Genomic DNA, 19676 nt, shown 5'->3' with positions numbered 1-19676 from the left:
TGGGCTGTCGGAAATAAATCACACAACTGGAGTTCCATTGAACGAAGTTGATAAATATGACTGAAAGTTGTAGTTTTATTTAAAGCAATTTTTTGCTTGAGGCGAAAAAAAAAAAAACATCCATCCAGTGGGCATATACGTTACAGTTGGATTGTTGTGTTGTGCTGTTTCTAACTTTTCTGACTAACTGGTAGTCTGCGTATGTACGAGCTTTCAAGCAGCACTTGAAGGCTACATTTTTCCAAGGAGCAGGGTAATGCCGAAGGATTGTTAATCGCGTTCAAACACAGCCGTTAATCATAGTTTTTCACTTTAATAACCTACATTATGAACGTAACTGTAAACAAAGGGCCTTATTTTACGTTACAACGTAACGAATAACCGTTAGACGTTTTTTTTTTTCCTGCTCGGCCTGCTGAATTCCTTCAGAGTAAAAGTTACTAACAGTGTATGCCACTGTGCTAAAATGCCTACTGAAGTGAAGCAGAGGAAGAAGACACAAAAACAAAGTGATGAAGTGCCTGAAACGTCGGCTGCTAACGGTAAAGATGAAGCGCGAAAAGTGAAGACGGAGTCTGGAAACAACACAGGGGCAGATAAAACGTCTTCGAGTCTGGACATTAGAAGTATAATGTGCGTATTGTCGCTTGCAGCGTGCGGAGCTATGAGTTGGTAAGTAAACAGTTGAGTGTTAATCTTAAAAAGTCTTTTTCTGGTGTGCATGTCTCTATTAAAGTGTTTTCTTTCTTGGTTTTAGGATGGTGCTGCAACAGAACGAGAGGTTTTCCCAAATTGAAGAAAAGTACAAATCTCTACACGGGAAAACTTCAAGTCTGTTCGACATGGAGAAAGAAGTCCTCAAAGTGTCTAAAAAGGTACGTTTGATTTACAGCGGAACAGAGATTGAACTACACTGAAGGATGTTAGCTTAAAGGGTCAATTCATCCAAATCGCACAAAGCAAACTTTGTGCTACCTTGTGGTCGGCATGCAGACAGCTTTGGTTTTAATTGCCCATATTTGAAATTTTCTGCCTCCACCTCAATGCAATGGAGATGAATTGAATTTGATTTGTTGTGCTTACAGTATTAAAAAATGAATTCAATTTTCTTTGGAACTACTTTCTACTGAAGAAATAATCCCTATGAATTTTTGATTAAATGTTGGATTATTCAGCATTACAGGGACACACCTCTGAGAAACAGTTGTTGCTTTAAACATTTTTGAAATGTTTTGTGAAATTTCAGAGGTGTTTAAAAACCCAAACTATCTGCATGGCTAAATACCACCTGAGCTAACTGATAAAAATATAATTTTTTTGTCTTTGTGTAATTTAGTTGAAACAATCCTTTAAGTTTGTGTGACAACAAGAGTGTTCGCTTCACTGAGGGGTCATGTGGTGATTCATGGGATTGGAAAGAACAGGAAACTACCAATGCAGAATTTTCTGCTAAACTAAATTTAGTTTCTTTAGTTAATTTTTATGTGAAATTTTGGATATTTTTTTTACCTATTAAGTCCCATAAAAAGTTATCAAATGGAACAACTTGGGTAAGGAAAAAATACCACTGTGTTAAATTATATATGCTTTATGTACAAACCCTCTGCATGCCTAAAATTTGTTGAAAAATTACTTTCAGCTGAGCACAAATTGTTTTAACTTGAGCTCTTTGAATACATAATTTTGTCTTTGACAGTCCCTATTTATATGCATGAGCTTTGTTTCCTACTGAATGTATTATATATAAATACTGAGGACTGTAGAGCTCCCAGAGAAACAGCCCTCCTGTTTTGTGTTACGGCTGCAGCTTGCTGCCTCTGAGGATGACCTACAGGAGGCGCTCTCCGCTGTCTCCTTGGCAACTAGACTCCAGCAGGACATCTCCACCCTCCACGCTGCTGTCATGTTGATGCGGGATGAAGAGAACTCCGCCTCTCGTGACCTGCAGACGGTCAATGCCCACTTCCTCAATGTGACGGAGACGTGGCAGGAGCGTCTGGCGGCCATCAGCTCTGACCTGGCTGCCCTCAAAGCGGAGTCACGGGAAGCCCACGCCGGTGCCACTGACCGGGTGAACGAGGCAGAGCGGAGGGCTCGGTCGCTGGCAGAGAGGTTGGAGGAGCTTGAGGACAGCACAAAGAGGAACGCCCGAGCTCTGGAGCGCACAGAGGAGGACGACGCCAAACGAACGCAGGATCAGCTGGACTGGAACACCAAGCAGATCCACAAGCTGGAGGAGCAGATCGGCAGCCTGACCAAGAGGGAGGCTGAGCTCAGCTCTCAGCTCCAGGAGCACATTCCCCGGGCACAGCAGTGTGAGGAGCACCTGCCGCAGGTGGAGGAGGCGGTGCGCTCCATCCTGAGGCTGGGGGGTGATCTGAGCGGAGCGGAGAAGAGGCTGGAGGAGGTGACCTTACAGGTGTTTGGGACCGAGGACAGTATGCTGAAAGCACTGAATGAAATCCTGGAGATCAGACAGGAGCTGGACACCCTGCACGCTCAAAACAGCATCCTGAAGATGAAGAATGAGTTGTCCGTGGTTAAAGAGGCGGTCCGTGAACTCACCATGGTGCTAAGGGAAAATAGAGTTGACAGCCAAAATGACTTAGACACTCTGGAAGAGGAAGAAGAATGGAAAGATGAAGAGGACGAGGAGTGGGAAAAAGATGACCAGGATGAAGGAAATAAGCCTCTTGATTACCTCTCTGAATGATGTCATAGTTTTCATTTAGCGAGGGAAAAGGCTAGGCTATTTGTTGTAAAAGGCTGTTAAAACTCAGTATTAATGTTTTGTAAAAATGTGCACCTCGTTTTAATGTGACTGTCATTGTTTAAAAGTAACATAATTTCAACATGAACTCAGGTGTACATGTGCTGTAATACACAGGTACAACCAAGAATATATTTTAGTGGTTTGGTTAATGTGGAGAGTCTCTTTAAAGGTTTCCACAGCTGCATAAAACATGCTCCTTTATTCTTAAGCCAGCCATTTGCACTGATACGATGTATATTATAATATCTGTGCCAGTCTTTCTTGATGTAACTCTACTGGAGAGGAAACAAACAGTTGATTAACAGAAAAATAACTTATGATAATCAATGAATCCTTTCAATAATTCTCTAGTTCCAGTTTTTTGAATTATCATTTTTCTTTTGTCTTATTCTGTAATAAACTGAATATTTTTAGGGTTAGGACTGTTTGTTGAAAAATTATCAATCAATCAATAATGTAATCAATAATAGGCACTATTGTTAGTTGCATCCCTGAACTGCTTCCCTGTAAGTTTTAGCTTAGACTTGGAAACAGAAATAGATTTTGTAGATGTATAATAAATCTTCATATTTATATTGACTGTTACATTTCCATCTGATTTTAGTTTCACCTTTTGAAAGCGTAGAAATCTTTTCATTACTCGGCTTATTTAATAAAATCACCTTTTTCTTGTGAATTTGTGCAAATGGGTTTCGTTCTTATGTTTAAAAAAATTTAAATTTAAGTTTGAATATTAGGAAAACAGCCCGATATAATGTCAGTAAATAATGATAAAGTACAATTGCTTGAAATAACTTCCTCCACCTGTCCTCCTGCACCTGTCACACCATGTACTGTATGTCCTGTTTCAGTGTGAGAGCGTCCAGCTGATGCTGGAGGGTCTCAGGGGTCAGCGGGGAGCTCTGAAGCCTCAGCTGGAGGGTTTGGAGCAGGACGTCAGACGCCTGAAGGAGTGGGCGTCTGGGCTGACCGAGGGACGTGCTCAGCTGCAGAGCAGCCTGAGTTCACTGAGAGAAGCTGTGGGACTGATCGAAGAACGCACCTCGGCCATCACCAAGGACTTTACAAACAAGGTACGTCACATTTTTGTTGTTGATGTGGAACTTTTTAACTTGGTAATTATGTATAGTTTATTATCTTTAGAGAGTGCAGAAGAGACCCCACCTAACGTCAGGATTTAATCAGCATAAATATAAAAAATTTAGGGGGCTTCATTTAATAGGGATCAAACACTTTGTTGTATCACAGTTTGAGACAAATATTTTAAAATAAAACTTTTGCTTGATGCTGTTTCTCAGCCTCTGTTTTGCCTGTTTGCCCCCTCTAGGTGGCATCAGTGAGGACAGATGTGCGCAGGATGGACGGCCTGAAGTCTGAGCTACAGTCGATGCTCACTCAGGTCGGAGAGCTGGAGGACAAGACCGCGCAGGTGGAGCGCAACATGGTCAAACGTATCGGGGATCTGCTGGCCAGCAGCATCGACCGAGTCTCCAATCTCCGGGCTGCATCTGAACGCAACGCGCAGGCCATTGAGCAGCTCCGCAGACGCATCCCTGAACTCACCACTGCTGACAAACAGATCTCTGAGCGTCTGAGGGAGCTGGAGAGCGGCAGAGCTCGCATGATAAGAACAGTGACGTTTGCCAGTGACCTTAAACCAAAGGTGAACTCTATCAGGAGGGACTTTGGGGCGTTTGAGCCTCAGCTGTTAGATCTGACTCTGCGGATAGGAAGACTTGCAGAGGATCTCACCAAGAGAGAGCAGGAGATTGCTGAGCTTAGACAGACATTAACTAATCTCACTGCAGTGGAGGGAGATTTAAGTGCTACCACGAAACAGGTTGGTGACATAGCTGATATATCTGATATTGGAGAGATGCACCAGCCAGCGTGAGCACCACACTCTAACAACCAAAAGTGGAGACTGATGGTTTTTTTGGCTTTCGCTCAGTATTTCATTTGGTCAACTGTCATACTACTGTTTAGAGGTTTACAGAAATAAACATGAAACTGTGTTTACCAAACTCTTAACACAATCTGAACAGCCTTCAAGCATAAATCTGTAAACAGGAAACCTGAACCCATGAAGAAGAATGAATGTAAACAATCCAACAGCGAGTCTGTCAACATGTCTTACAGTTGTGGGAAGTTTGCTGAGTGAGCTCATGACAAAGACGTTCCCTTTGTTGGCTCTGTTCAGCTGCATTACTGTCACTGGTTTGATGCTGAACTGATCCTGATATGAAATTTTCCACATTTCCACAGAAAATAATTGATTTCCATGGGTTTTGTTTAGTAAAACTTGATTCAGAGGCTGTAACTATGGAGGAAATGTAGACAAGTGTAATATTTTGGTCATTTTTGAAGGTCCAGTATTATAGTAGTCCAGTCCAGTCCAGTTACAGTATTATATAACAAAATAATGACTGGTAAGGTTTTGGCATTTGCTCATTAGTTCTCTAGTTAAAAGTTATAGATGCCACTTTCATGTTAAAGCAGTTTTTACTTTTTAACCACACAATACTTTATGGGTGCACCCTGGACAAAAGCTCCTCGCCTTAATCATTAAGGTGTTACAACACATGATATTCCAGTTTGTTAAGATGAACTATGTACTATGAGTAATGCTACATTACTGTTGGAGTTTACTGGCTTCCAAATACCCTCCAGTAAAACCTTGAAGTGTTCTGGGGACGTGGCCACAAAAGCACCGCCTTGGGTGTTGCACAAGGTGAAGCACATTTTTGCAGAACACCTGGAAGAGAGTCAAACCTAAACACCCACAGAGAAAATGATCTATTATTTGTCACTGGTGTTTGCAGATTATAGAGCAGAGCATGTGGCATTCTGTCATTATGAGGCTAAGGATAATCTGCTTGACTCCACATGTGTGAAATGTCTTGCCACAGATTATGCCACCGATTGTCCTGCTGAATGAATTGAGCTTCATTAATAAATTCAGAATTATATGCTTTCGTAAAAATGTAGTTGAGATCCCTCTTTGCTTTAATGTGATGTGATTTTAGCAGCCCTCGGGTTTATCACACTTATCAATAAGTGTAAATTTTCATTCCCACCCATAGGATCAACACAGCACCCATGATGTAAGAGTAAAGGCAGCTAAACCCAAAACTACAGATCATAGTTTTACCAATATGTTCACAACAACACAATAATCTCTCACAGCTTTGGGTCGACAAGAGGTTTTATTCTTGTAAAAAAAAAAAACAAACAAAAAAAACAAACAATAAAAACGTAGTGAGTAAACAAAGGAGTGCTCAACAAGAGCTTATTATTGCATTTGGAGGTTCATAAAACAGCCTTGGTTTGGAAAATTTTAATTCTAACAAAACAATTAAAAACAGTAGAAAATAAAACTACAGTGCAGAATAGGTGTGGATTTGAATTCACAGATCAGCAGTCCAGCTCTGCCCCTCTATCGTAACCTAACCTAAATTTCCTCACATCTTCTCTACTAAAATATGCACCATCAAGTTTTGAGTAATAATTCTTCATAAAATTAGGAATAGTGGGTTGTGGTCACTCTTTTGGATTTATTATTGTCCCTGCTGTTGGATGTTTTGGTATCCTGGTGTCACTTTGCGAGCTGAAGGTCCCTACTTTTTCTTGCTGGGTGCTTTGGATAAGCCTGCGAGTGTCTGTGTGGTCTCCTGCAGTGCTTTCTGAAGAGCAGCAATAGCCTGATCGTGGCCTTCTAATTTGGCTGCTTTGTCTTCCAATCCGGCCACCATGCTGCGTAAGCTCTCCAGCTGCTCAGGCATCACGCTGCTGCTGCTGCTGCTGCTGCTGCTGCTGCTGGCCTCCAGAACAGCAAGCCTCTTCTCCAGGTCCTCCACCTGCTGATCCAGACCGGAGTCCTTAGAAGCTAGCTGGGTCTGGGCACCATCCAGAGCGGCCATGTTGGACTGGAGCTGCTCCAGGCTGCCTTTCAGTGCCTCCAGCTCCCGCTCCAATCCGGTTTTGGCTTTCTCCACAGCCTGCCCCTGAGCAGCCAGAGTGCTTTCATGGGTGTCATACTTTGCAAACAGTGATTCCACTTTGGAGGTCATTTCTGACATTGATGCAGAGAGTAAGTCTCCACTCTCCTCTGATGCTTTAACTCTAACTTCAAGATCATCTGTCCTTCTCTGGGCCTGAGCCGCTGCTGCATCCACCTGCTTCTCCACACCACGAACAGCGTCAGTGGCCTGCTCCACCTCACTCTCCACTGTCAGTGTTTTCTCCTTCAGAGCCTGAACTCCAGACTCTGCCTCAGTCACCGCCTGCCTCAGACTCCCAACAGCCTCTTGCATCACTGACCTCACTGTCTGCACCTCCTGAGACAGAGAGGCCACCTCCTGGTTGCGAGTCTGGAGCTCTTGCCTCACAGCACCGATCTGCTCGCTGAGTGAATTCGCTGAGGAATCAGCCGCCTGTTTGGCAGTTTTGATTTCAGCCACAGTATCAACAATGGCAGAGAGCTCCTGTTTGATGAGCGCAGGGTCTTCAATGTCACCCAGACGGGCTTTGAGATCAGCCAGCTGGGTCTGCGCCTCACCCTGAGCTTCGGTGAACTCCGCCATGTTGGCTGTGATGGACTGACTCACCTCAGCCAGGCGCTCCTCCACAGTCTTCTCCAGAGAGGAGAAGTCCCTCTCACGAGCCTCCTTTACCTCTTTGATGCCCTCTGAGAGTTCCCTGAGTAGATTGTTCTGGAGGTTCTGAAGAGCCTCCTCCACCCTCCTCGTCTCCACTTCACCCCTCTTCATCCGGCTGATGGCTCCCTCCAGCTCCACCCGTGTGATGCCTAGTGACGACTCCAGCCCGTCCACAACGCTCCTCAGAGACTCCACCTGTGCAACAAGGCAGGAAAACACACAGCATATTAAATTACCTACAATTATTACAGTTTTACAGATGATAACAAAAGGGCAAGTGAACTTCAATTTTGTAGATTGACAAAATATTTTTCTACTCAACAACTCAACTATTTACTCGGCTTTCCTGAGCTTTCAGTGGCATCTTACAGTCTTCATCAGCAAATTGAGTTGTCCCCAGTTGTAATGGAGTTGGCTCAGTGTACTGAGATAGATCCATTTGCTGATGAAGACCGCACAATGTGATTAAAAGCTCCGGAAAATGCAAGTGATGCTTGAGTTAAGATTATTTCGTTAAGATTCTATTCCTATGGTTAGTTTTGTTATTTGCCTTTGAATTTTCAAATATTATATTTAGGAGATGTTAATGTTAATTTTTCCTTGAAAATAGCTTAGAACTTGGTTGCTTTTTCCATATTTTAAAAGGCTATTGTAGCTACTATTGTGGTTGTACTTGATTTAAATTAATTAAATTATGCTTGATTAGTAAATGTAGCAGATAATATTCCAAGGTTTGAAACTCTTACGGGTGGAAAAGGTGGTGCAGGAAATAGATAATAATGTGATTTTTATGACTTTGGTTAATGTTCACAATGCAGTTCAGGTTCACTAAGAACTATTTTAGAAATGAGCTCCCGCCCAAAGTAAATGAGCACAAGAGACATGCCACACTATACATTTGCATGAATAGAGTTGAGTCACCACAAAACTGAAGCCTGCTGTGGTAAAGAAAGTGCTGTGATGCTACTGTTCATCCTGAATGTCATTCAGTCATACACATTGTACTGAAACATGCAGGAAGATTACTACGGGAGCCATACGATGCTTTAACACAGACTTAACACTGAACAAGGAAATATATTTACAAATCATTTTCAGTCCTGAGAAAAGTGATTAGTCATCAGACAACAGAGGGTGTCCCCTTGAAACTTCAGTGATTGACAGTGTCAACTAATCCTTATCTGCCCTTTGCCGCCTAACAATAAGGTCTTAAATCTGTTATGTATCCTCAAAGAAAAGAAAACATTCGAACAAAAAGGAAAATATTGAAGAAAGTATATATTGTCATCATAATGTCAACTTTTAATTTAAGTTCTTGGACGTATGCACAATGAAAACAGTCGTTTCAAAAGTAGTCAACCATATCCATCCCTGTAGTTGACCATATACCTGCACCCAACCCCCCAGCTGTACATGAAGTACAAGTATATGGACAGTTATGTAATCTCATATAAAGTAAGGTCTAACAACAAAAACCAGTGGTGTGCACTTCCTATCTGTTTATATTTCATCACAGAGTCGTGAAAAAAAAATTGAGAGTATTTAAAGTGAATTTGGAGTTAGTGTCCATTGATTGTTTCTCATCATTTTCCACCAACCTGTTGAACGACACTCTCCATTTTACTGTTCAGCTCTGCGCTCTGCTGTGCGCTCTCCTCATGCCTGGCGTTGGTCTGCCGGATTTCTTCCACTACTTGTTGAAGATAAAAAGCAGCGAACCCTGCAGCGCCTATTAACGCAACATAAATCACTGTGGTCACAACAAGTCCGAGGCAGCTCCGTGACCGTGGCCCCTGGGCTCCGGAGCCACTCACTCCGTTTGTAGTTGTGCTCTTCGGGCTTTTCTTCGACGCATCCTCTTGGCTGGATGCGGGGCTCTTCTCGCTGGAGCTGCTCTTATGTCGGTTTTTTAATGTCATTGTCAGTAGTTGATCGCTGAGATATGTGTGTGTGTGATGTGAGTGCTTCTAGTTTTGCAGTCGTGGATGGAGAGTGTTTCCAGTCCAGGCCCACAAACAGGACCAGCAGCGTATCAGTGAGCGCGTCGTGTCTTTCCACGGGGCTTTTTTGCGTTGAGGTATGCGGATGGGGGCTGTCCCAGCTTAAACTCCAAGCTCTGTATGGGTCCAGTTTAATAACAGAAAACACCAGGAAAACGGTGAATGAGCTCTACTGCTCTTACACTTTGGTAATAACGTTGTACTTTTACACCAGAAACCAAATCAACTATAATCATTTTAATAATCATCCAAAGACACGTTTCTACAGAAGCATCTCTCTGGTGCAGCAGCAGTGATGGTCTCCACAAAAGTGGTTTATTTGGCAACACCAAATGTTCATATCAATCATTTCATTTCATAGCATTAGATCAATATCACTTTTTAAGTAACTTGAAGCGAGAAAATGTCACTAAGCTCTATTAAAGGATAAAGATGCACCATCTTGGAGCAAAACGTTGTACCAAATGGGGAAAGTCTGACAATATGTGTGTTACTGACTTAAAATCCTATAATATAAATGTGTTATTACTGTGGCACGTGTTCATAAATATAACTTAACTATTGCAGACTGATGCAAACTTTGTGCAAGCGCTTCGTGGTGCAGCAGGGCAGCGCAGGGAGGGGTTCTTCCCTGTAGTTTTGCCCCTCCTTTCACAGCCTACGTGGCAGCTGCAGTGTCGCTGCAGGCTGCTGTTACATCCTATGAATACAACTGTTCTCAGGGAGCTACATCCGACACATCAGTTAAAATCACAGCTTTTAGGTTCACAGACAAAAAATTAAAAAGTCCAAAGTTCGTGTTGTGTCAGCAACTGCGTTTCCTCCATTATAGAGGTCAATTAGTTTTAGCTTACTCAATGACTATAAATTTCTGTGCAAGTGAATGAGCTTACATGAACAAAAAAAGTGAGTATTTCAATGAGAAAAATTACAAATATAACAATAATATTCCTATTAATTTTACGTTTTGGCTCTCAGCAGTACTGGCCTTATAATTCTTTCTACATTATTACCTGTTGTTTTGTTTTAATACTTCTTTACTTCTCTTAGACCTCTTTTTGGTGACCAAATTCTAAAGTTCAGTCTACCGCTCAGAAAAAGGAAATATTAATGCATAAAAAAATTTCTCACTTACTCTGAATTCTGGGTAAAAAAGAAAGAATAAGAAACCCACAATGACAGACACATCAGGTCGTTTTCTTGTAAGAGAAGGCAAGATAAAAGGAGAGACGACCAATGCATGTCTTTAAACACTAGATGTCACTATAAGAGCGTTTTATGGTGAGACACTGAAAACGTAGATGATCGTCTGCGGCCAAACCCAAAATGCAGTAAACGTATAGGGCCTACAATGTCAAATATATATAGCAATTAATAAATGTAACATTTATCGTTTGTTTGTAGAAGTGCTAGTACCATATGCGCAATAATAAAAAAGAAAAAAGAATAATTAAAAAAAAATCTATTACAAATTGAAGTATTTACATAAATGTCTGGTTTTCACAGCTTCACAGCTAAGATGAAAGCAGGCATGTTGGGGTTTTTTTTGTGTAGCAAATTTGCTGGGTCATATGAAATAAGATTAATGGACATACATTTTATTTGAAGCCACTTAAATACCAGATACTGCAAATTCACTTTGAGTTGAATATTTAGTTATATATTTAAAATGTCAAATCAAGTCAGTTTGTTAAGGTCATACCAAAAGGTTTGACTAAAGGTACAGGAAAAAATAAGTCATAACTTACACTAAACAATGCCTGAATTTATACTGAGTTGAAACTAAATCTCTTCTGGGTAATAACCATGTTTTTTCCGGGTACACTAGTATTCAAATGATTCTAGTATCGATACCCATAAATGCCAATAGTTACCCCTGCTCACATTTCTAAGTGAGAATTTTCCCAGCAGACGTGAACGCAGCATGACGCCCCTCCCGGACGCCGTGACAACAGACGCTGTTCCTACGACGCACCGTCCAGGTGTTCGGTGTATGATATTGCAGAGCTTCGGAGCGTTTTGACAGTATATCTGCATGAAATGGCCTAACGTGATATGCTTTGTACCTAACCCGGCTTTCACTCGGACGTCTGAAATGCCGTCTTTCCGTCCCCCACTGCCTCATTCATCTCCCAGAGAGTGACGCGGGAGCGCCGTTAAAATGAAAACAGACGGGTATCAGAATTTGAGCTGAGTGTTTATACCTCGAGTGGGAACAGCTAGCGGTTTGGCTAGCCAGCTAGCCTGACGGCTCAGACAGCCGGCGGCGGCTGGGATATCGGATTTACGCGGCCATGGCCGGGCTCATCAAGAAGCAGATCCTGAAGCATCTGTCCAGGTCAGTGCTGAGTTGTGGTTAACGGACAGGGAGTGGAGAGAAAAAGGACGACAGAGGGACTCAGCTCGTTAGCAAGCTATCAACAAAATCTTACTTTAACCTTACAAGTGAAAAACAAGTGTATTGTGTTGCTGGGTGTGGGTGAAAACGTTCCCTCTTGGGGTTTAGTAAGTTAGCCCACACCCCTGATGTCTGTCAGACTGTCAGTTGCGTTTTCAGTGGATGTAACCCTAACCGACCTGAGACGTGGCTACTCCGCTAACCCGCTAGCATCTGGCTTAGCTAGCGTCAGTGAACAGTTAACACCTCGACACTTGCCTTGGGAGGTTGAACCACTGGAGAGGTTGAGTCAGATTGTTTAAAACAAAAATCTCAGCCTTCCCCTGAAGGCAAATCATCAATCAGCAATCAGTGGCTATTAAACACACTTTCTGCAGTATAAATCACGTAGTAGTTAGGTAGCTAGACCTAATAGTATTACATAGATAATACGATAAGTTGGGAAATCAGAGAAGGGTTTGCACAAGGGCTTGCGCAAGGGCAATTCAGCGGGGTGCAGGTTTGTTTACACGGGTTTAAACCCTGCATATCTGGTCTTGGCCTTGCAATTATAGATCATGCATAGTGCACATGAACCCTGAACAATATCAACACTCAACACAAGATCATGTAGACAGGGAAATTCTGTATATAAATACTTAAGTCAACACATTTGACATCATTTTATGTCACCGTTAAGCAAACCTATTATGCAGCTAGAGATAACACTTGCTGTGTAAGGCTTCATTTTTTCAATGTCCTGCTGTTATATGCAGCATTCAGCTTTCTGCTTTACATGCATTATTTATTCTTTTCCACTGTCCCTCAAGAGACTTTCATTGGACTGCTTCCCTGTTTTATTCCAGGGGGAGAGGTTGGAACATGCAGCACTGTTTTCCACCCACATATTAAATTGCTAATAACCTATTACAGAGCACATTTACCCCTTGAACTATCTCCAAACAAAATAGTGTATTGAATAATAATGATAGTGGTAGGGTATTAAACTCAAAGGTGGACAGAGCTTACATGCAATATAAGAAATGACAGCTGTCATGTTTAAATTGCAGGTCACAGATGACTTAGTCTTTGAAAAAGCTCATCAGTATGCAAGCGGACTGGTTTGTGTTCTTAAAAGGAACGAGCACAAATGTGATTGTGCTTGGTGAGAAGAGTCTCTGTGATGACTGAATTGTGACTTAAGTTTTCACACACTGGTCAATACCTTAATGGTGTTTGTGACTGCTTTGTCCTTCACACCCTTACACAATGCCACAGCCAAGATTTGCATTGCCTGCAACACACAGCCTATGGGTGGCATGTCCTTCATTGTCCTAGTACTCTAGGTTGTGTGTGTCGAGGCAATGCACAAGGGTTTCTGCACATGACTGTGCACTGCCTCAGTAGCATTAGCATCAACACTGACAGGAAATGACTGGAGGAGTAGTGATGTCATCTGTCTTTGGGCTTGCCATCTGATCTGCTTTGTTCTGGCCTGTTTGGTCTGGCACTAAGTGGAAGCTGACCTATCTGACAATTGTCAAATCCTGCGCCGTTTGGTGTAGTGATGTCACAGTAAAAGTGTCACCATCATCATCACCTCACCACCACCTACTCCACTGTACAGCTACAGTAGATTATGCTTAATATGTATGTATGTTTGAAAGATATTAGTTAGATTTTGTCTGCTCAGTTGCAGCCTTGTGCTGCTTCATCAGAATCAGCCAGGAATAGTTTGTACCTCCAGCTAGCTTATTCATACACACTGTAGGTGTGCTTACGCAGCTACAGTTTATGTTGTGGGTGTCAACATGCCAGCTCAGCCTCCACGCTTAACTGTTGCAGAGGACACACGTCTGTCTGATACCGTCTGTGACCAGGACAAGCTTGTCTCAGTGAGGCAGCACCACATCTTTACAGTTCATTGACTCAGAAGTCTGCAATGGCTGTTCCTCCTCCAGCCAAGACGAGCGCACTGAGGCATGCATGACATATTAAACTAGTTGAGAGGGCCTTTTTGTACAAGGTGAACTGGTAGAAGCCTTGTGTGTGTGGGGCCTTTCATGTGCAAGGACGGGTTTATGAATATTAAGAGACATGGCTGAGTTGTTGGCAAGCACATGTGTGTTTTTCTAATGTGAGAGAGTATTGAGTGTATTAAGTGTTTTAACTGAGGGTCGAACTCAGGCACCCCCTGGGGGGGAGTTGATGACAAGGTGTGTGTGTGTGTGTGTGTGTGTGTGTGTGTGTGTGTGTGTGTGTGTGTGTGTGTGTGTCTGTATCTGCATTACACACAGGTTAAGATTATCGATAAGACCCTGGCCTAGAGCCAGACAGCACAATATCCTATTACACATACTGACACACACACACAAATACAGATGGATGGACAATCAGCAAAACACAGTTAGACATGCTCAGTTGACCGTCACATTCTCTTTTCTTTGTTCTCCCACCGCAGAGATTTTCTCATGTTTCCACAGGAAAGTGAAAGGTCAGACTCTGAAGCTGGCAGATCTTCTGACACAGTAGCTTAAATACAAGTGTTCCAGTGGAAGAATGAGGATTATACTCAGTGTGAATGACCCTCCCCTTCCTCACTTCCCTCATATATGCATTCTTTCTATTCTTGTTTCCATCTCTCCTTACAGCTTTTGTTGGCATGCCTTCAAGTGTATGTTATCCCCACTATCGATTTACTTATCTTAACTTGCATTAATATGTAAATAAATTGACAGATAAAGACAAAAAAATAATCAGCAACTGTTTTGTTAACTGATAAATGGTTAATGGTTATTTCTTAGGGAAAGTAAAGCAAAAACACACATTCCTGCTTCTAAAATGCAAATATTTGCTGGTTTTCTTTGTCTTCTATGATGTTAAATTGAACACCTTTGGGTTTTGGATGATTTGTCAGACAAAACCAGCAGCTTGGACTTGGAATTGTGATGGAGGTTTTCTATGTTTTCTGACATCTTATGGACCAAACGATGAATTGGTTAAGCAATAAAAAATATTCGACAGATGAGCTGATAATAAGAATAAGCTTTAGTTGTAGACCCGCTCTTGTCTGGACACGACTTTCCTCTCTAAAAGTCATCCAAAGTTATTCAAAAGTTTATTTTAACTTTGACATGACCATTTCCTTTCATTTCATTTTCTTTCCTTTTCTTTCATACCGTCATGATTACAGACTCAATTACAGCTTATTGATGTCACAGGACCACAGCTAATGGTAGACACTGGGCACAGGGGAATCTAGAAAGTTTGAACAGGAGAGGGAGATTTGTCTGATGTTCATTAGGTAAAGCTGTTGATAGAGAAACTTACACAGAACGGGCCCCTTAGAATGAAAAGATTATCACGTCGACCTCGAACGGAAAGAGTTCATGGCCTGGAAGATTAGTCTTATAGTCAGGCCGGTGTGTGAGGACCATTTTGGGGTTAAGTCAGGATGTTGTAGGAGAGTTGACACGATGGCTCCGGTCAGGCGTAGTTCTGTGAACTTTTCTCCTTTTCAGGGTTTGATGGTTAATGTGTAGGATTCAAGTTCAATACTGGGTTTTCATCCTGTCAGTGTTGTTTTAAGCTTTTTATATGATTTGATTAAGATGACGCATTGGTTATTGGAAATCGTCTGACCACCCGCTGATCCCACAAGAATTTTATCCCTTAAATTTTCCTTCAGTGAGGAGAAGAACATTTTGAACTGTGAGTCAGCTAAGTCTGAGCATAAGGAACTGTAACTCAGTATTATGAACGTACCATCCACTGTGTGCAAGTATAACAAGCCTCTTCTTCTCCTCAGTGGCGATTTAGAGCCCATTGCGGTGTGAGAGATGGATTCATTTCTTCTGTTGTGTTTATCATCGTGAGCCTGACTCTTTCCATCCTGCAGTGGCTGCATGATGATGCACTATGGTGATGAACTCCACTATTCCCAGTGTTACTGCTCGCTGCTGGTGGGAAGGCAATTATGCCATGAGTCATGACTGAGTGCCTTTCTGTGGGTGTCTCATCGGTGTGTAGCTGTGAAATATTTGTGTGTATGCGTGTGCACGTACTAAATGTTTAGTATGTGTGTGGTTCTTATGCGTGTGTGAGAGCATCATTTGGACAGGGTCCCTCCAGGCCATAGCATCCTCTGCTGCTGTGTAACTGGGATTGGTCTTGGATTGTTTTCTCCTTCACGTTAACCTTTTAGCCGTCTCCACGGGGTCATAGATATTCCAGGACTCTTGAGCCTTTGCTGCTAATACCCACTCACTTCACTTTGACAGATTGCCAGTGTGTTTTTGAATTGTTGTCCCTGTTGACGTGTGTGGAGGCGTTTTTGGAGGAGTTTGTTTATGTAGGCTAGAAAGTAAGTCAAGTGATCCCTCTTGATGATAACATTGAGGTGACGCAGTCGTTTTAATAACTGTTCTGTTTGCACAATGTAGTTTTGTCTTCATCTCAACATATATTTTCACAACAAGCACTTTGTCAAAGACCTGCAATATCAGAATAATAATAAGAATCAATATCACCAAAAATATTCAAATTACAATCATATGAGACCAAAAAATACAAAATGAAAAAGCTCGGACCAGTGAACTTTTGTCATTTTACTTTAAAAGTATTTGTCACCTAATTTCTGTTCTACACAGTGACTGACAAAATCTATTGGTTCTCAAAATTTCATGTTTTAAACTGCACAGCCATCTTTCAATAAAAAGAGGAAGATGTACCATAACGACACCTGTACGGCATTGTACACTATTAAAATACAATACAGGTCAGCAGAGACAGTCAGGTGCAACAGAACGTCACTTCTCCTTCTCTGATATTGTTGATGGTTCATGTTACTCATCTTAAATCAAGCTTGGATTGTCAGAGCAGGCTTTTTAATGACAGGCCGAATCCTCAAGGTGGTATGATTTCATGTGAATATTAAAAGATGGTAGACAACACAAACTGACAATTAAGAAAAGCCTCATAAATGTGGGCATGTGTTATTTTTAAGTTAGGTTGTTTTCAGGTTTCCATTTGATTTGCCAACACACCCACACTGCAGGCAGTCAGCCTCCAAACACTGCAGTGCTACTGTCCTCTAACAGGAGTGCAGTGGATAGATAACATATCATCTCTGACCAGCCAATAAAAATATATTTTGAAGTCAACAGTATTGGATTACATTTGATGAACTTGCTTCATATAAAATATAAGAGAGGCTTGTTTTAAAACGAAGTTGGTTGACCATCACCATGTTTGTTGTTCACCATTGATCTGAGATGTTTACACCTTTTATAAACACTTGATTGGATTAATTGATTGTGATTGGTCACAGTTGCTGCTGGTATCCTGTAAACTTCAGTGGCTGTTTCTGTTGGTTTTGCCTGCTGGTCTCTAACTGAATAAAGTGTCTTCATGTCTATTCACGAATACTGACTTTATTGGAAGGAGATGTCAGACTCATTACAGTCTGCTGTTAACACTGAATGGGCTACTGAAGGATTTAGAGGCCCATTTTAAATGTCACATTCTCCATTTCTGTTGTTGAGCCAAGTCTGCTGCTTGGTCAAATCAGCACTGGCAGGAAAGAATGTGGTAACGTCTCAAATCACCCTTTTTTTTCCTGGAAAACCACATTCCTAATTCCTGAGAGAGTCCCCCGGGGACACTTCCTTTCTTTCTTTCTTTCTTTCTTTCTTTCTTTCTTTCTCTTTTTATTTTTTATTTTAGTTTTTCTCTTCTTGTCGATCTCTCCTCTCTTTATTTCTTTCTGTCTTTATGTTGCCAGAGTGTCGGTTTCTAAAACAAGCTGCTCTGTCTGAGTCACCCTGGCCATCTTCCCTAAGGCTCCTCTCTTTCTGGCACTGATGTCATCAGGCTGCGCCACGAATGCACTGTCAGAGAGCAGGAAAAAGCTGGGAGAGTCTAACTTTCCATTTACAGACATCAGCACAAAGTGTGGCGGTCTAAAATCTGCTCTTACAGGATTGTGGTAAAGGGTAAAAGCTGCGAGATCAGCCCCTAAAACGGGCTTGAGCAACACAAAACGGGCGCTGTTATTTATTTAATCAAGTTTAATTTATAATGATCTATCTACCTTTTTATAATTTCTCCTTTTATAAAGAAGACAGGTTAAAAGTAACTTTTACAGAGGAATGTAGTCATGGGTTATTCTGTTGAGTGGTTAATTTAGTGTTTGACAGGCAGGCAGACCCCTCTCCAGTCAGTAGCCATTCCTAATCTCTATATGGGCCTGGATTTGGTCCGGTGAGCTCGGCCTTGCTGACTGGAATAATGGCTGAAGTCTAGAGAGGGAGATGAAAGGGGAAGATGACGGTGTGTGAACTTAATATCCTCTGCCTCTTGCTGTTGTTCTCAATAATGAGTAGGATTTCTGTCTGTGTAAATTGCCTTATTTAGCATTAGTAGACTTGATATTAGACAGTTGATCAAGAAATCATTTGATTACAGTATTGGTTTATTTATGACTTTGGAAGAAGAGGAGAGGAAGCGAGAGGTCGCCCAAGGGAGGCCGAGAAGCCAGATAAGGAGCGAGAGAGTGAGTGAAGTTAGCTGGCTGGCTGGCTGATACTTGATCAGCAGCAGGGATGAATATTTCACTGGTCACAAGGCTGAGACACTTCAGCAACAACATCCATCTCTGAGACAAACTAACTGGCTGTCTGTCTCTGAGTTTACGCCCCTGAGACCACATGTGCACATAATATTTGTGTATTGTTAGTGAGAGTGTGTGTTTTGTATCTTCTTCCTCGTTCCACTGTGCTGAGTCTCTGTGTTCGTCTGCTGCTACCACTGAATAATTTACAGGGATGGTGAATTAGAGAAGAATCTAACACTGCCAGCACAAGGTGTTGAGTGGAAAGAAGCAGGAATTTGACTGACTGAATAATTGAAAATGTGGGCAGCTGAATCACAAAGCTTTGCTCAATGGACAAAGTTTCTTTCACACTGGAGATACTGACTCTCTGGACACCTTGCTATGTCTCCTGATGTCCTTAAGACTCACACCAGTAGCTAGATCGTCTCCCTAAGACTAACCCGTTACTGAGAGGCTTTATAATTATACATCACCACTTTTGCATAGATGACAATGCAAATGGTTTCCCTGGAACACTTGTCACTTAAGTACAGCAACAGCTTCTGACATTAGACACCAGTCTGAATGGTTCTGGTGCTGCTACTCACCTTATTTGACTGATCACATGTGGACCATGACTTAGCCACCTAAAATTCAGTTTTTTAGTTAGTCTCATTGTTAAACTTAGTGTTTTCACTATCGGTTACATACATAATTCAGTCACAGTGTGCTGCCGACTCACTTTTTAGTGCCACAGCAATCCCTGGTCTCATTGTTGTAGTAAATTGTTGTTGTAGTAAATTCGAGTAAATTCCACACAGTGAGGTTTACAGTTTCTTAAATGTAGGAAATGAGAACAATGCTGTCAGATTTGTTCTCTGCACTTGTAGGTACCCTGAGTTTAGGTGTTTGAATCAGTAATAAGAGTAAGAGTAAGATCATCAAACCCGTCAAACGTGTGTCAGATATCAAGTCTTACATTGGTGGTTGTATACACCTCCTACGGTATGAGTGCCGTGTTTTCACTGTATCCCATTTTTACTATGTTATATTTTTGTGTTATTTTGTTTTTGAGGCTAGTAGGTGGTAGGGTTGTCACGATACCAAATTTCTGTTTCGATACCGATACCAATATGTATTTCGATACTTTTCGATACTTTTCGATACTTTTTGTAAAAAATATTTCATTATATTATGTATTGCCTTAATGGGTTATTTAAATATTTAAAGAATGTAATTACATTTTTAAAAATATATTTTTTAATGTATTTATTAA

The 19676-nt window shown here is 41.6% G+C and overlaps 3 protein-coding genes across 6 annotated transcripts in view; 2 read left to right on the top strand and 1 right to left on the bottom strand.

The window, feature by feature from the left end:
- Nucleotides 1–157: 157 nt before the first annotated feature.
- ikbip (IKBKB interacting protein) lies at nt 158–5756 on the top strand. Of its 2 annotated transcripts, XM_023408223.2 has the most exons (4): nt 158–672; nt 758–875; nt 3625–3846; nt 4101–5756. In XM_023408223.2, the coding sequence occupies exons 1-4, from the start codon at nt 467–469 to the stop codon at nt 4665–4667; spliced, it is 1113 nt and encodes a 370-aa protein (XP_023263991.1). In that variant the 5' UTR covers nt 158–466; the 3' UTR covers nt 4668–5756. The 2 variants fall into 2 exon arrangements, with proteins under 2 accessions (XP_023263991.1, XP_023263990.1); XM_023408222.2 differs by lacking the exons at nt 3625–3846; nt 4101–5756 and adding an exon at nt 1808–3449 and having other exon boundaries at nt 162–672.
- A 204-nt stretch (nt 5757–5960) lies between these two features.
- ckap4 (cytoskeleton associated protein 4) lies at nt 5961–9479 on the bottom strand. Its single transcript, XM_023408221.2, has 2 exons — nt 9030–9479; nt 5961–7626 (listed from the first exon to the last, which is right to left on the bottom strand). Exons 1-2 carry the CDS (start codon nt 9348–9350, stop codon nt 6391–6393), a joined length of 1557 nt encoding a protein of 518 aa, XP_023263989.1. The 5' UTR covers nt 9351–9479; the 3' UTR covers nt 5961–6390.
- A 1920-nt stretch (nt 9480–11399) lies between these two features.
- The window catches only part of bltp3b (bridge-like lipid transfer protein family member 3B), a 33468-nt gene continuing 25191 nt past the window's right edge, over nt 11400–19676 (top strand). For all 3 annotated transcript variants that reach the window (XM_087174491.1, XM_023408185.2, XM_023408182.2), the window contains exon 1: nt 11400–11769. In XM_087174491.1, the coding sequence (XP_087030617.1) occupies nt 11726–11769 (44 nt within the window). In that variant the 5' untranslated portion in view covers nt 11400–11725. The remainder of the gene's footprint in view (nt 11770–19676) is intronic.

The sequence above is a fragment of the Seriola lalandi genome, unplaced genomic scaffold, assembly GCF_002814215.2.
Source record: "Seriola lalandi dorsalis isolate HSWRI2012SDOR001 ecotype SW California unplaced genomic scaffold, Sedor1 jcf7180002054357, whole genome shotgun sequence".
Lineage (NCBI taxonomy): Eukaryota > Metazoa > Chordata > Actinopteri > Carangiformes > Carangidae > Seriola > Seriola lalandi.
Note: the sequence above shows the minus strand (reverse complement) of the source record. Positions and strands in the feature narration are given on the sequence as shown.